Source organism: Pithys albifrons, chromosome 3, assembly GCF_047495875.1.
Source record: "Pithys albifrons albifrons isolate INPA30051 chromosome 3, PitAlb_v1, whole genome shotgun sequence".
NCBI classification, from domain to species: Eukaryota; Metazoa; Chordata; class Aves; order Passeriformes; family Thamnophilidae; genus Pithys; species Pithys albifrons.
The window spans coordinates 82116430-82134132 of NC_092460.1; the positions used below are offsets into that span (position 1 = coordinate 82116430).

The following is a 17703-nucleotide window of genomic DNA, read 5'->3' on the forward strand; positions in this document are numbered from 1 at the left end:
CTATTGCTGGTTTACACGTAACTGGAAAATATAAGGTTGCATTTTCACATGGTTTCAGGGTAAAGTGCCTACAAATTTTTTACAAATTATGCTATGTACATACAAATAATATATTCAGCACTGTGGTCCAACCAAAATATAGAGTGGGCAGAGGAGCTAAGTGCAAAAAATTACATGAGACCACTTGTTTGATCCAGTGCCAGAGATTGTCCTGTCTTCCCATCTCCAGACCCCAGGGGTGGAGGGCTCCTGCCTTTACCCATTGGTACAGTGTCATCCCTTATACACAGTTTCACGCTTTCATTGAAGTAAAGCTTTTTTATGCTTAAAAAGCCTTTTATTTTCTTGATAAATCCTGATTCACTATTGAAGCATACATGTATGCTTTGAATAAAGATGGAGAGAAATAAGGTTTTATAAAACCCAATTTTAAGACATTTTAGAAGGGTGAGTGAACAAATGACAATAGGAAATATTTCTCTGTGGCAAAGAACTTTGTGAGGAAATGAGAGCAAAGGGCTGCTCTAATACTGAGTTATGCAAGGAGAAGTGAAAACAGTAGCCAGCACATCAAAAGCAGATTCAATGTTCGTAAATCAAGAGCTAAGTTTTGGGCATAAAAATATCAGGTACTACTTCTGGAAGTGTTGCAAGGTTACTAATTCTGGTAAGCTCTCTGGGAGCTAGATAGGGTGTTTCTTTCTAAGTCTGGAGTCAGAATAGCAAAATACACAGTTGTTAGGGACTCACTGAAGAGGTGCAGTGTTTTATCTTAGACTGATGCCTTAAACTGCTGATAAGGTTTCCCAGTAGAAACCTCACACTGGGGAGATAGTTCCTTAAGGCATACTGAGATATAATCTGTGTATGTGGGAAGAGTACTTCTCTTTTTTTTCTGTTTATCTAGCAGTGGATGTAAATCTGTGTTTAAAAAGGGATATAAGACATAAGTTTCCTGTTTTACTCAGTTATATGAATTAAGCAGCATCTCTGGCTTCTATTTTGCAGATTGCAGAAACAGTGATGTGGGAAAATATATTCCAGCTTGTTTGGGTGAGATGCTCTTCTATTCAGCTTAGAGCTATGAGATATTTCTGATGTTTTTTCATGCCTAAATAAGCACACCCTCCCCCCCCTGCCATGTCCAACTGCCACTTCTTATAATTACCATGTAATTGATAGGTCATTTCCTGGAAAATTATTTTCTTTGTATTGACTAGGAAATGCTAGATAGCAGATAAAGACATTGACAGCCTGTTTAATATTAAAACTTTTGAAAATTTGTGTCCTTTTCGTGCACTTTGGATTGCTGATTTTATGTTTTGTCTATAGAAAGACCTTATAAATGGATTGAAATTAATTTGCCAAACTGCAAATCTGACTTTGGCAGACCTATGAATATAAAAAATTTTAAAATATCCCCCCACATACTGCATTGGGCTAACACAGCTGCACATATTCTCTATGTAACAAAATTGCAATATTTAGTTCATCAGCTTTTATAGTAGTATTAGAGTGTATATTTAATGTACTTGTAAGGTTTCAAGTACTAAGGCAGGTAAAATTGGGAGGTGTCTTGGTCTCTCAGTATTGTGAGTGCTATTTTAAAACTAAAGAATATTGAATGAAAATTATTAAATCTCATAAAACAACTCAAGGAATAGCAGGACACAAAAATAATAATTTCAAACAGCCTAGGTAAGAATCCATAGATATTGAATTTCATATCCATCAAGTTACAAAGTACAATCTGTGCCTTTTATGAATGAATAAAAAAATAGAAATAATGAAGTGATATAAAAACAGATGCTTGAATTTCATTTTTCAGCTGGAAAGTTTGACTATAATGTAGACAGAGCAAGGAAACTTATAACAGTGAATGTATCCATATCCAACTTTGCCCAAGATCAAGATTATTACGTTCGCCTGTGCCACAAATGGTTTACCTGTGAAGATGTGGGGGCATTTGCTGTGGTGAGTTAAAGCTCACAGCACTTTGCTGAACTGGTGGGGGGTGACTTGTAGGTGGCAGTGCTCATTAAAGTCATAGTTATAGGAAATGGCCTTCTGTATTTATATCATTTAGCTTTATTAAAAGTCTTTTACAGTCCTGGATTCATGACCATCTTTTTAATTTCAGATAAAAGGAAAGGAATCTTTTAAATCGGTTTCTCTGAAGTATTCTCAGCTACTACCTTGTCTTTGCATTGAGGTAATATAGTCTGGAATTTGGTACACACTTTCTGATTAAAGAAATTTTATCACAGATTTGTGGTAAGAAAAGAGGAAAAGTCTGTAGAAAAAAGCTCTAGATCCAAGTTCTTTGACTGAGGTTTGTTTGAGCTTATGATTATGTAAATATAAATGAGATTTTTTAGGAAATGCTAATTAAAATATAGTGATTAGAAGAAAATGGGATACAATTTACATTAATTTATGTAATGTGTTGTGTAAGATTATTTCGACTGATTTTTTAAATAAGCAAAGGAAAGAAAGATAATTTAATCTGAATATCAGCATAGCATTTGATTTAGTATTGCATGAGAAACTAAAACAGAAATTGAGGAAGCTGAGAGCGAGAACAAGGTAAGTGTGGTAGATAATACCCAGCTGCAGGGCTAACTCATCAACTCCTGTTGAATGAGGCTGTGCTGGTGGGGAGGTTATTTAAGGACCACACTTAGAGCCTCTCTCATATAAATGTTTTCATCAATGACATGGGCATAAAAAGTAGGAACATGTAATGAGATTTGCTGGTAACACACTTGGGAGATGTGGTCAAAATGGAAGAAGGTCAAGGTAAATGCAAGAAACTAGAGATCTTCATATGTGATGTAACTAAAGGACAATGAAGAAGTGTGAAGTATGAAGTGCAAGTTAGTGTACTTGCTCTAACAAAAAGAATTCTTGTTGTAAGATGTGAGTCTTCATTTAGAAGTAACGGTGGGGGAAAAAGGCCTGGGTGTAATAGTTCATCACAGGATAATTAAACTAATGTGCTCCCACAATGTAAGCATGAACAAAGGTCTAGTGAATCAGATTATTCCAAGCTAACAGGAAAGTATTGGCAAGGCTTTCTTTGGAATACTGTAAGCTATTCTTGGTATCCCTATTCAAGAAAGATTAATTCAAGTGGCAGAAGTACTTAAAAAATCTGGAATGGCTGGGGAGTGAAGAGACTCTCTTACAAAGGAGATTCAAAGAACATGTTTCCATTAGCCTAGTAAAACACATGCAAAGAGAAAATATGTTTGCTGTCTAAATACAGACCAGAAGGGTCGCATACAAGTTAAAATAACAGAGTTTATAAGCTAAAGCCATTCTTGCTTCAAGAATGAAGGGGGATAAACTTCATTATAGGAATACACTCAGGATAGTTACAAATTTTTTCTGATAACCTGAGAAGTGAGACTTTTGAATATCCTCCATACAAAGGAATAAAAAATCACAAACCAATTAAAAATATTTTGATAGGATAGAAAGATACCATGTGAACCTAGTTCCTCACTGAATTTTGGGGTAGGATTTACCTTGTGGATTATGATATCTAAATGTAGATGTTCAGATACAGATACCTATATTGGAATTAGGTGTCCAAACTCCAAAATTCAATGGAGATCTAGTTAATGCAATCAGTTGTTCAACTGGCCAAATGTAGGTGGCTCTGTTGGGATGTGCTGAACTGCACTGTAGATTCCACTGGCTGCTTTGGCTGGATTTTGATATGGCTACTGCAATAGCAATTTGTGAACTTTAGGGTCAGTCAGATATGTACATTGTAGGGATGTAAAATCACATACTTAAATGGGAGAGCTGAACCACAGAGTCTCTTCCAAGGCTAGGGAATTTTTTCATTCCACTCTGAAGATGTGAGGTCAGTAGAAAGATATTATTCCTCTCATTGTATACATAGAGAATTCCACAATAGCATTTCTGAGCAACAGACAAGAACTGTAACTAAAAGAAACATTTGCACATGAATCTAAATAATTAGGGTATACTAGCAGCCATGCACATATACTTGCAGATTGGCTCAAGTGTTGGTGCTCAGATTTTAAGGAAACATCCTTTACCATTGCAAAGGCCAGGAGATCTGATATTACGATTATTGAATGTCTTTTGATACCGTTAGAATATAATGACACTGTAAGATACTTAATGAAAATCAAACTGGAAGACTTTCTAAATGAAATTGGGCTAAATATAGACTCAGAAATAGTAAAATATAGTATTAGAAGGGATCACCTCAGTTCAATGCTCCTAATGATGAACAATTAAATAAAAATGTAATGCAAAATTTCTTTAAAAAACTACTTTCAAATCTTTCTAACAAACATAACATCCTTATCTTTAGTAAAATATTTTCTATCATGTTGTGCCTCAAATGTTAAAAATGTATGTGTCTGAGAATCTCTAACTAATGGCCACTTTTTTGATTGTAGGGTTGGCTGGCAATTCCAGATGCAAGGAGAATACAACTTTGTCCCTTTGCAAATGGCAAGTACTGTGTGACTAGTCTTTATAGGAGTGATTTTCAGCAGCTCCAGCAGCATGTTACAATTTAAAATTAATCTAAAATGAAAATCATATATTGCAAAACTTCACGGAAATCATCATGTTAGTTTATTTTACTGTGGGTAGACTAAATAACGTACTTTCAGATCATATAGTTCACCAAGTTTATGCCAATGTAAACACCAAGTAATTTCTAGTAATTTTCCACATTTTCTTAAGTCACTCGCAAACTGGCCAGAAGGGAAAAAAACCCACTGAGGTTATCTTTGAAATCTTGATGTAGGAAGAGGGCTTTGGAGAGGCATTTGAAGATGGTGTCTGATACCTAAATTAAAAGAGGGAGCAGGAAGCTGAAAAAGATGGTTAACTGCATATGGAAGTTCCCATGCTTAATGGGAAATTATTCACACCAAATTTTCCAGCAATCTCAGAATCTGCACTGAGATGAGAGCTGAAAAAGAAATAGTCATACATAGTTACATACATATGAAAGTCAGAGTTTTACCAGGCAAATAGAAAAAGGCATAACCTGAAAAAGTTTTTCATTGTGTTAAGTCCAGCTTTTTGGTTTAAAGCACATGCAGAGGTACCAGACTTACAACAGTTTGGTTTCATGTCTATACATCTTGAATAACATTTCCTTTCTTTGTGCACAGATACAGAGACACTATGGGATAACATTGTTTATAACCCATTGACGCAAACCCTAGCTTGGGAGCCAGCCTGTCCTGTACTTGTCATGGTTAACTTATGCAGGTTCATGAAGTCGAACGACGACTGTGAAGATATAGAAAACTCTTCCAAAAATTCTACTGAGAAAGTAAGAGCTATGCAGATTAGTTCAAACTATGAAATTGAACCTCATCACCAAAGGCATAATGTGAAAAGATAGACTTTGGAATAAGAACATTTGCAAATTCCTCTCTTCTCTGATACTTTAAACTTTTCATAGTCACAGTCTGTTCTTGTGTGCTAATCACATGAATTATTTAAAGTGGTCACTGACTCACTATTAAATAAAAGTGGAGATGACTGGGCAACTAGTAATGTTTGCTAAATTCTTTGGGGTAAATAGGATCTGCTTTTCATTTATAGTAAGACATAATTAATCTATCCTGACTTTGCTGTCTTAAAGATAGGTGCTCAAGTCTATGCTATTCATGTCAGATTCCCTTTAAAGTGAGGGAGACAGACACATTGAGAGAACAACTCTTCTGATCTGTGAATAGGCATAATAGGATGGAGAGATTTCTCTCTGAAGGTGCTTCTTTCTTTTTACTATCACAAGAGTCTATTGTGATTAGATCAGATTTGAATATCTAACATTTAGACACTTAAAATGTAAATGAGATTAAGCCAAATATCTTTTAAATCTTTCTGGAGACATAACAGTACTTTGGTAGAGCACAACTATTTTATACCTAAGGTCTCTTGAAGTGCCGTCTTCAATCTGATCCAATGTCTAGAAACTGTGGGTGCTGAAATGTTGTGTCCCTTAGTTCTTCCAGCACTTCTCTCAGTTGAAAAGGGTTTTCAAAGGCATGTGTCTTGCCTGGCTTAATACTTCACTCTGAAGTCACATGATACTGAATTCTCTGGGTTTACAAGGTTCATCTGAATTCTGGCTTTCATCTTGAAAAGTAGGTTTAGGTTTCAAGCTTTCCTGATTGTGAGAGAATGCAGTAAAGTAACATTGAAAAGCAAATAAAGTCAAATACAAGTTCTTAATTTTTGAAACTTTCAGATTATTATTACTATGATGACATGATTGCGGAGGAGGTGGGGCTGACTCAAGACTGTCAAATGCTTTTTTGATTAGGAAGTCCTTCCTGGCCAAGTGTTTAGTGATTGTTCAGATTCACCATTTTTTCAACAAAGCTTTGATCTTGAAAAAACAATTTTTTTGGAATTTTACACATGTGAGTGATCCCTGTGGGATTAGTCATTTACTGACAGCAAGTACAGCTCATTGCTTGCAGGAGAAAAAAAAATAAAAAAAATGACTAAAATGAAGTTTTGCTGGTAGTGATCATATCTGTTAGCCAGAACAGAATCCAAGGTTAGTTTATTACAGAGAATGAGTGTTTTTCTGTATTATATTTAGTGGCTGAATATTAGCATTAATCATAGAATCATAGAGTATCCTGAGTTGGGAGGGACCCACAAGGATCATCAACATTCATGTTCAGAATGAATTACCCTTTTTTCCTACTTAATTCTAAAAAGTTTAATATTGAATTTGGTCCATTTATTGTACTGTCACCCTGAAAACCATCTCTGTAGTGTCCTGGAGACTATTGTAGATTTCTCTGATAGGGCCAGCTCTCCCAGTAAACCCACACAAGGCCACACACTCTAATAGTATGCACATGTACCTACTTAGGCCCCTAAACTACATCACTCCTCTCTGCTGAGGTCGAGCCTTTGGTCTGTCGCTGGCAAAGCTGTCTCCAGGTCTGAGTGGACTCCTACAGAACCATCTTCTGTGACCCCATTGTACATGTATCTGAGAACATATATTGTGCTCTCAAGCAAAGAAGTGTTTGGCCATAATGCTTTGTGTTGTGCTCAGTCACTCCAGCAACAGTGTTTATTTAAGTAGGATCACTTATATGTGTAGTAATTGTTTATATGAGACAAGGCCTTTTATGGTAAAAGCTTTGGTGGATAAACAGTTGTTAATCATGTAAACAACATTTTGTGGATCACGTAAATGGATGTCTAAAATTCAGTCTGCATTTAACTTTTCCGGAATAGGGATGTGGAAAATTCAAAGATTTCTGCACTGATGGTGAAAAATTTTTGGGTGTATGTTTAAATGTTCTGATGAGTTGTTAATGAGTAGCAAAAAAGGGACTGAAACAAGATGACTGTGTAATCAGAATTTTGCACATGAGCTCTCATGGAATCAATTAATTTAGCTCTAATGGGTCAGGCTGGCTATAAAAAATGCTATATGTTGAGATAAAAAGAAGCAAATGATTCAGTAGTGGTTGTTTCTAAGTATTTTATGTGATTAATTTCCTGGGATGTTTGTAAAGTAAACAAATGAGTTCCTTTCTCAGTAATGAAACCATGCAAATTTTGAGTAATTGATTTTGTGAAACTAGTTAACGAAACTAGCTAATGCTGAGTGCTCTGTCTTCAAGCAGGTTAAATATTCTCGTGTGGAGACTCACCCGAGACTTTGCATGAAGGTAATGGGATTTCTTTGTAAAACATATATTACCTGCTCTCATTCTGTCAGCTCTAAAAAAAACCCTGTTGATGTCCTTTAGGATCAATATTTTGTTTCATAGTTCTTATGAATGGGAACTAAGAATGAAGGAAATATGAAAGATTAGATTAGAAGGTGACTGGAAGTGCGGGAGCAAGGATAGATGGGACACAGGTCAGATTGTGCCTTTTTTCTGCTTAAGAAAAGCAGGAAAAAATGTTTTTGGTCAAGGCAAACTCTGAAGAATGCACTCAACTTAATGTATAAGGTTTTCCATATTAAATATTTGAAAATAAAAATATCAATACAGTACATTTAATGGAGTATCTTTTACTATTCTAGTTGAGAATAAAAAGAAGCCATATATAGTTAGTAAAGACACATCATTGTTTTCTTTTAGATTACTTTTAAGTCAGTGGAACCAGATGTTTCTGTAAAACATACATGTCTATAAATACCTGAAGCATTAGGGGACCTAATTTAAGTCAAGGGTTTGAAGATACTATAGGGCAGGAAAGCTATGAATTAATCTTCTGCAACTTTTGGGAATGCCCTGATAATCACTAGTTGAATATTTTGTCACAGATTGAAATGGAAAATTTGGTTTTCCTAACAGATTTCTCTGCTTTCAGTTTACAACCAAACAAGGATCTTGGATTAAATGTCCATTTGCTCATGGAGAATTTCCAGGTAAATATATATTTTGAAAATTACATAATATTATATTGTGGAAAATATTTAAATCAGTCACTAGATATGAGCCTTCTCTGTTAAGTGAGATGTGTTCTCAACACTGTAGGTAGTAAATTAAGTAAAAGAGATTTGACAGTTTGTTACTTTTATGTATCCCCAGTAGATCAAGTGTTTATCAGTATAAAAAGTAACTTGTGGGAATCAAAATAATTACCTGCATATAATTGGATAGCACTTAACTAGTACAAAAAACTTTTATTTTAGACATAAAAAAATAGAATATAATATGTGGTCCTTGTACATCTAAACCCAAGTCTTTTCCCCTAATATCAGCTTGGAAAATGAAAACTGCAGCAGTTGCAGAACAAATACAAGTTTTCTTCACATCCCAATCCAAAGCTCAGTTCTCAGTGCTTGTGTGTAACAGGACGCAGATGGCCTCGTGTGAATCTCTTGGGATGCACTATTCAGTCTCTGTGGTTTGTATATATTATTTCTTAAACATTGTAAGACTTTTAAATGTCTCTAACTGCATTAATTTATTATTTCTTTTATAATTCTGCAACTGAATGCACCAATAAACCCCTGCATGTCCATATTGGGACAATTACTGAAACATTTTAGAAGCATGTAGCTCTAATTCTGATCTCACACTGAAACAGGAAATAAATAAAGATCCTAAAGTTAAATGAGTCATGTCAAAGGATGTGACTGTTGAGTGGAACCTTAATATTCTTTTAAATGTCATTTTTGTAGTGTGGTATTCGTATTATGCACACAGCAAATCCTACTGTTAGTATTTCATATATGGGTCACTGATACAGCTGACCTGGCAAATATCACATCATGAAATGTAAGACTTGAGGCATCATCCATGATGAACTTGAGTCCCTCTAAATCTCACAGCTGCCAAAACAAACTCAACACAAAAAAAAGGAAATTTTAAGACAAATTATCTTTTCAAGCCAGCTGACTGTGCAAAAACCTGCTTCTTTCAACAGCAGAGACAAAGCAGGAAGAGACTATGGGTGAGATTTCTGATTCAGACATCAGCTAGTCATGAAATGAGAACCTCATTCCTCTCTTGCAACTAAGCCTGTATCTCACACATTTTCAGTGCAGCACTGTGGCTTGCCCTTGCCCTTCAACCCTACCTGCCAGTTACCTTGTTGGCCTGTGTGATCAATTGAGATGCACATCTGGAAAGTGAAGTCAAAGAGCAGAAGAGTGGCCATAGCATTATTTTTCAAATAGGCAAATGTTAGCAGGATAGATCCTAGTAGCTACTAGGACCATCATGCTGAAAGACATGGTTCAGCAGCCAGTTCCTTGGTAGTCTTATGTCCACCCCTAAATCTGTTCTCCTGCTCTCTGCTCCACTGAGCATGTATGTGAGATATATGATGGACTTTGAGGAATTTGAGAAATGCAGATACAGTAATTTCAATTGTTGTGACTGTGCCCATTGACTTCACTCCATTGTAAGGGGATGTGCTTTAAAAGACATAAGCATGCCATAGGTCCTACACTTGTCCTCTTTTTAAGATATATTCCAGCTCTACTTTTTGCCGCTCTATGCAGGGACACATTACAACTGTGTCTTTTTCAACTACTTCTGATGCTTTTAGTGAGCAGGGTGCACATACCACGGGGTTAGCTGAGTTCTTGAAGTGCTGGACACTGAACAATGAATTTATTTTCTAATGAATCAGCTTAGGTCTTTATTGCACCTATGATGCTGAATGTAACAGAGCAGCTGTTAAAAGCAGTTTTCCAACTCAGCTTTTCTGCTCAAGCTGAGGACACACTGAAGTGGAAGATGACAATTTGCTCCTCTGTGAGATCCCAGAACTCAATAATCATGGGGAAAATCCTGGGAAAAATCAGTTATCGTAATCAACACAGACCACACAGGGCATTGGTGGTGATATCAAGAGTCTGTCCTAATGGGAAAAAGTATCTTGGGAAATGATGTATTGCTGGCAGAGATGGAGATCTGTACAATAGAAGAGTTGTGAACACTGTGTTCAGGGAACACAGAGTAGCATTTCCCTTCAACTGCCTTATTTCACATGAAATCTATGAAGTTTATACCTTCTGCTTTTAAATGTTCCCTGTGTGAATTAATAAGTGAGAGGGGTAATGGTGGAGCACCAATAAATCACAGATAGGTATTGTTTGTGTGTGTTTCATGACAGGCACAGATGTCCCTTCCAACTCAGCATATTCTGTGATTCTGTGATTTAAAAATGCTGTTTTCTTCCCTCTGGTACAAAGCTGTTACATCCTCTGCTACTGTGACAGAATGGGACCCCATATAAATTTCATACAGTTCCTGTCTCAACACCATGAGCAGTATACACAAAGTTTTCATCCAGACCTAGCTCTGCATTCCCAGAAACCAGTGTTCATTCTCTACCCAGTAATCCTTGTTTAGTCATGCTCAAAAAAAGAACATATTCACCTAACTTCCCCCAGATTATTTTAGGACTTTGCCACACTGAAGAGAGTTGCGTAGGATTCATAGCTATTGGTGGAGTAACTAACATGATTTTGAGGACAAACCACAATCAATCAAATGTTAAGTGTCAGACTAGTCACTTAGGACAATTTTACCCTAAGGCTCGACTTGTTCTCTGCATACAATGGGACAGAAAGACCAGAAAAACTGTAAAGAAAGAGTAATTCTTTTAACTCATATACACCAGGGAAAAGAAGTGAAGATGGTCTGAAGAAGTGAACATGGCGTGAGCAGCCATGGTGGGGAGGGTATTCACCTTATGATGCTTGTTGAAATGCAGGGACACCAGCCCTCTCTCTTCCTGTGCTGCCACACTGTGCTTGGCAAAACTACACTAGCTGCTTATGATCATTGAGATCTGGGGCTATCTCTGTAAATAAATAACATTCCATTAATTTTTGGGCACAGTAGAACATGTAGCATTATTGGCAAACAAAGCAAAGAGCTGTAAAGACACAATGTGTTTTCATGGGTCCAGGTATCGAAATAGAATTTTTTATTATTATTTTCTTTTCATTATTAGGGAGATTCTGTATCAATCCCTATGTCACAGGAAATGTGTGGGTCAACAATCTGCATTCAGGTATGTGTCTTAATTTTTCCAGGTACTCTGTACAAAATAAATAGGAAAACAAAGAGAAAAAAAGAGAAAAAAGAAAAGAAGAGAAAAAGGAAAAGAAAAAAAGAAAAGAATATGAAAAGAGCAGCAGATACTCTTGCTGCTTCCTCCTCCCAGCCAAATCTGATTACTGCGCAAAGAGTATTATTTATAGCTTGATGTGCTGCCACCATATCTTGTTGAGATGACATTAATTAACAGAGAAGTTGCTCTCCATGATCTTGCTCCTTTGTCAGTGGAAGATAAAGGGATATCATCAGAATATTGCTAATTCTGCCTTTAATGTTCTTTTGTAATAAAAAGTTTCTAGCTATCAAAAGATCCAAGTAAACCATAGATGAATTTTTCAAAAATTAACTAACTAGAAAAGGTGAGGCATAGAGCAAACAACACAGCAAGTGCATGGTATGCTAGAATTAGCACTCCTGAAAGCAGAGATGAGCAAATTATTTCTGACATTTTTGCGCACTATTTCCATAGCTGAACTTTATTCAGACAACATTAATAGAAAATGAGAATGAAGCTGATAGGTTTATTCCTCTCTGGAGTTAATGTTCTCAGCAGACATCATGAGAAAAGAGACTGACAGCCAGAGCTGCGAGGCTTCAACAGCAGTCCTGGGAAGGCCCTTGTCAAGTTCACTTTCTGCTGCTAGGAAGAAAGAGGCAAGATGAAAGTGAGATTGGCAAGAGCCTTCTGAGTAATGAGAGCTGTTGTTCCTCTTTTCCTAGTGAGAAGTCAAATTTGGTGGTAAGACTGATTTCTTCATGCATAAATTATTTATTTTGCAAATAAGACATCTGTCAGAACAAGTTCTCCCCCCTTAAAAGAAAAAAACCACCCCGTTCTCTCATTTACAGACCTTAAAAGTGATGGCAACTCAATATACATTAGACCAGCAGTCTCCATATGTTGTTTATCTAAAAACAGTTTAAAAATGCAGTCACTTGAGTAAACTAATAAAGTAATCTCACTTGTCAACACAAGTGCTTAGTAACAGTTCTGCTGAAAGGGGAATAAGCCTCAATTCTTTCTTTTAAAAGGGCTGGAGAACAGATGTGGATTATTCAATTCCACTGCAAATCTGTGACACCTACTGTGGTAAGTATGCACACTAACAAAAGAAGCATTTGTTCTGATTCTAGAGAAGACAACTTCTCAGGTGAAGTCTGTTTTCACTAGGAAACTGAGGTGGGATTCACTTGACTAAATGCAGATGTCTGACTGAGAGCCAGATATGCTTAGCTTCCTTTATGGACAATGGACTCGTATACCTCAACTAGCTTTAAATTAGCTAGTGCCAGGGCAACTTGTGTGGCTGGCTGCTGTCTCTGCTTCCTGGAAGAATTTTCTATCCTGTGCCAAGTTCTGTGTGCCACACCTATATTTACCTTACTGTCAGTACATGAGGTAACTAGTTAAAAACACTCCTTGGCAAGTAAACCTACAGAGCTGTCATTGCAGTGATTGCAGCAGAGCCCTGCTGTCAGTTCCCCACCTCTGCAAATGGGGCAGTAGCACTTCCCTCCACTGCAGAGGTACCCTGAGTATATTATTATGATGTGAGGTACAGATACGACTATGGAGTCAGAATATTCCAGAATCTCCAAGCCCCGAAAGGAAGGCATTGTGGAAGTTAGTGAGTACAGAGCAAACTAAGGCTGTGGCATTTACAGTGAGGGGTGCAGGAGTGGATAGAAAAGTCTGAAACAAGTCAAACAGAGAGAAGGCTCAGCCTAAGCATTGCCAAAAATACCTCCCCCAAACCCACACAAACAGCCAATCTCCTCTCCCAGTTCATAGTAATTCCTATGACAGATTTTCTCTGCTGTTTAAAAACACCTGTCAGTTAACTATAGCTTCAGATTTGGAAGCTTGATACTAAGTAGGAGTGGGCTTGAATTTGTACTCTAAATGTAGTTCCCTGTGTGAGCACTTTTATAATGCTAGTTCAAATTTCTTCACTGAAAATCTCATACCAAGCCCACTCAAGGTGAATCAATTAAATAATCAGAATGTTGTGGTTCATGTAGTCTGAATACATTTTCATTATTCATATTTTCCATTTAACGAATTCGAAGGATATGAAAAAAGCATGTAAAAAGATGAAAGTCTCCAGAGATGGCAGTTTAGGAATTCCCCTACACCTTACAGTAGGAGAGACTAGGTCTGCAGAGGAAGTGAAAACAGTGGAACACTGAAAACTGACTGAAGAACTTTTTGGGCACAGTATTTGACTTAAAGATTTAACTTTTTGACACAAGTGTTGGGGTGGTTTTTTTGTTTGTTTGGCGGGTTTGTTGTTGTTGTTGTTCTTGGTTTTTTTGGTTTTTTTTTTTTTTTTTGTCTGCTCAGGAGTTTGTGGAGATTCAGAAAAAAATACATGAAAAACTGTGAACTTACCAAGAATATCAGAAATGTAATATGTGATCACTATATTTGTTGCACATGAACCTCATGCTTCATTGATTCTGCCCTAATTTGTTTTTGGGATGATGTGATCCACATTAGTTGGTGAATAAATCTATCTCTACCAGCTGACCAGGGTTCCCAAAACTTCCCTCTAAGGCAGATGGTACAAGTCAGGGTTAGAGGTGGGACACTGTACTAGGTCAGTCTGTCTCATTGCTGTCATTACTATGTTCTTACTTGTCAGAAGCCATCAGCTGCTTGTTAGGTGAAAGATTTTTAATGTAACCATAACAGCATTACTAGTAAGGACTTTTGTGTTCTGAAATGCTTACTTTCTGTAACAAAGTTACGTCTTAAGCACTAGCCTATTTAAAGAAGATGACTGTTTCCTAAAGGTGCTACTGAGAGTGATAATTGGTACACTGGGATGCTACTGTGTTTGGACCTAAAATGTTAATAAAAACCATCCACATGAAGGTGAAGGGAATATTAAACTTAAAATTTGTCCATAATTTATGACAATATGGGTTATATAAAATGTCAAGGCAAATGACAATTTGATATTGGCATAGTGAAATAGTGAAAATATTTACTGCATACATATCTGTAAAATAGAAATGTACATTATTAAGTATTACTGTTTAAGATACCAAGCAGTGTCAGTGTGTCCAAAAGAGCCATGATATTATTAAAATGTGTTTTGTTGCTGAAAACAAAGTGATAATAGCACCTATTATAAAAAACTCAGTGTAGCTAACCGTCATGAAGACTGCTCTCTTCCCAGCTTCAAGGAGAGCTTTCTGGCATATAGAATGCATTATTCTGCAACAGACTGCACTTTTCTGTAAGTAGCTGTGCTTTCAGAATTAGAATGGCTTGGTATTCTTTGCTCCACAAAGGACAGAAATCGGAAAATAATGAAGTTTTTTTGTTTGTTGTGCATTTAATAGCATTGATATAAAGACAAAACTTCATGTCCTTTTAATATTTAATGTTTCCTTTGACCACTTAATAAAACTAAGCATTTTGAGACATTATTTTTGCCTGTTAAAACCCCCCAAACCCTTATCTATTCTAAAAGAAACAGTAACTCAGATCAGTTACTGTAAGAATAAATATGTGAATCATAATGAAAACAAAATGGTAACCTATGTCTGAACTTGTTCCTTCAGGTTTTCATGGTCAGTCATATGGTGATGGAAATCCAGCAAAGGCCATGACACACAGGTCGGTCCAATGCATAGTTTAAAACATCTGTGAGAGCTGATAGAATTGTTAATCCTGAAACTGTATCATTGGCCCCTCTATAGGAACAGAAGCTGTATCTGAGTGATTTTTGTATTAGCTAGAAGGAATATCAGGTTCTCCCTTTTGCTTGTCTATGTTCAAGACATTCCTTGCTCCTGTGCTCTCTGTCCTCTTGCTCTCCCTGTTGCAGTGTAGTTTTGCATCAGAAGTAGCTGCCTTGCTGTGAAAGAGACGACAAAGGAAGACAACCAGAGGAACTGAGAAGTTTATAAACTAACAAGACAACCTTCAAGAGTCCTGGAACAAGCTCATATTTTCTGAGCATGATATTCACATTATTACACCTGTCCCCTGCTTTTGCACTGATGTTTTTCAGGCAGATCATTTCTCTCTGTGCTCTCACACATTAGACATGTCTGCTCAGCTGTTCTAGTGCCTCTTTCCATTCCCATAGCCCTCTGCAAAACACCTATCCCAGACTATAGACAAATCAGTAACTAATGTAGCCCATGCAAACCCCTTCAGAGCCAACCTAGAAGACTGGGAGCAACCTAGAACTCCAGGTAGAGTAGAGATGCTCTGAAAAACCTTTGTTCAAAGATGGGGGAAAAGATGCAGTCTTGCAAAGGCTATGCAAAACTTGTGGTTGAAAAGGGGTTACTGTCCTTGCTTTGATGCAGTCTTTGGCTTTTCCCTTGTCAGAAGATACCATTTAGAATAAAGTATCTTGGGTTTGTCCATTTGTTCATATGAGCACTGTTTGAAATGTGACAGTCAAGTCCACAAGCTGTAGACAAACGGTTAGAATTGTTATTTAACTCCAACTAAATATGAATGCAATGAAATTTTTTACAGTCTGGAGAAAAAACCCCATCAAACCAAATTCTTCTTTATTTTTCTGTTTTTCCCCTAGGATGAGGAGTGTGCAGTCCTTGCATTGAATTTAACAACACATTTTCAAGTTCCACAGTATCTTCTCAACATCAAGTTTATTTTGGTGCAGCTTGGCAATGTCTAACTGATCATCTCATGTCAGCAGTTTCTGCTAGTTACTGTGAGACTCTTTTCATAAGTGAAGAATTTAACAAGTTGAGCCTATTCAAAGATGACCAAAAGAAGTGGCATTATGATTCCTTATTTCCCAGTATTTCAGAACAAAATCACTTAGATCACTTGGAGAATCAAGTTTACATTTCCCATCTAAAATAGTATTTTATACAAAATATACTCTAAATGAGTACTTTCAGAGTACTTTGGGTACCTATAGAAAAAGTATCCTAGATTTTCTTACTTGTAACCTTCATTTTTAAACCCTATGCAAAAGTTTTTGAGAAATGAATAGAGGAAATTTTATCAGCTTTGTTACATTACTCTTCTTTGTAATTTCCTTTGTTTTCTGATGCCATTCTGATAAGGTCAAAATGACAGACTATATTCCTTAGATATATCTAACAACTGCTTGTTGTGTTTGTGTTTGACTTGGAGATAACTTTTCTGTTTGTCCAAGGTGGTACACGTCTTTTGTTTAATAGTTATTTAAAACTGTATTGTGGAAATCCAGCCTAGAAGGAAACAGTTGAATGGAAAGAATTGGACTATTTTCCACCCATTATATCAGTATTTATATTCAATTGTTCAGAACAATATTACACAGTGATTATCAAATATTTGGCCTTTATTTCACTTTAATAGTCCTTTCAAACATCCTTCCTGTTGTGTAACAAGGGAACAAAGTCAACTAAAAGATGATTAATAGCATATCCTGACACCATGTGGAACTGATCATGTGAGATCAGGAATATGGGTAGGGAGTGAAGGTCTGGAACAAGTAGTTGATCAATAAAACATATTTTCCATCTGTATGTGTTTTGCTGTTTTCTGTTTTGTTTCAAAACATTCAAAGAGGGATTTACAGGAGTATAGTATATATATATATATAGTTGAAACTCAAGATTTTTTTGAGGTTCCTTAATTACCTTCTTTGGCTGTGAAGTTGAAGCACTCATCTATCCAGACATGTGCTTTTCACATAATACCTTACCGACTGCAGCCAGAAACAAGACATTTGGTCATTCAGCTGAGAGAGCATCATAGTATTACTCTCTTCACTTTTCTCCAGTGGAAGGGTCTTTTATGCAGGAAGAGTTGCTTTGTACAGTGTGATTTTTATTGCAGCAATGTCCTAAGATCAACTTTATGAATATGTCCTCAGACAGAAAATGAATTAAAATGGTACAGGTGTATCTAAGGCCAAGGCAAAATACCACTTCCAACGACAAGCTCATATGAGGTCCTGAAGCAACGGTAGGGACAGATGGGTGCTTTCAATGAGAAGATCCTGTTTGAGATGCATAGACATTGAATCTCTTGAAGTATATCTTCTCTTGGCTACAATGATGGAAATACTAAAGAGAATGAGACCAGGCATGGACCTGATCACTTTGGTGCTGTTTTACAGGTAAGCTTGGATGGTTTGGA

At 36.6% G+C, this 17703-nt stretch overlaps 1 protein-coding gene across 2 annotated transcripts in view; it reads left to right on the top strand.

Annotated features, from left to right (window-relative positions):
• Window positions 1–17087, top strand: part of IL17REL (interleukin 17 receptor E like) — a 45274-nt gene extending 28187 nt beyond the window's left edge. The window contains exons 6-17 of one of the 2 annotated variants that reach the window (XM_071550020.1): window positions 1009–1053; window positions 1829–1974; window positions 2141–2212; window positions 4443–4497; window positions 5172–5335; window positions 7665–7712; window positions 8365–8422; window positions 8759–8904; window positions 11470–11529; window positions 12609–12666; window positions 15150–15204; window positions 16139–17087. In XM_071550020.1, coding sequence (XP_071406121.1) covers window positions 1009–1053; window positions 1829–1974; window positions 2141–2212; window positions 4443–4497; window positions 5172–5335; window positions 7665–7712; window positions 8365–8422; window positions 8759–8904; window positions 11470–11529; window positions 12609–12666; window positions 15150–15204; window positions 16139–16166 — 935 coding nt within the window. In that variant the 3' untranslated portion in view covers window positions 16167–17087. The remainder of the gene's footprint in view (window positions 1–1008; window positions 1054–1828; window positions 1975–2140; window positions 2213–4442; window positions 4498–5171; window positions 5336–7664; window positions 7713–8364; window positions 8423–8758; window positions 8905–11469; window positions 11530–12608; window positions 12667–15149; window positions 15205–16138) is intronic. The other variant, XM_071550021.1, reaches the window with a different exon arrangement.
• Window positions 17088–17703: the final 616 nt, after the last annotated feature.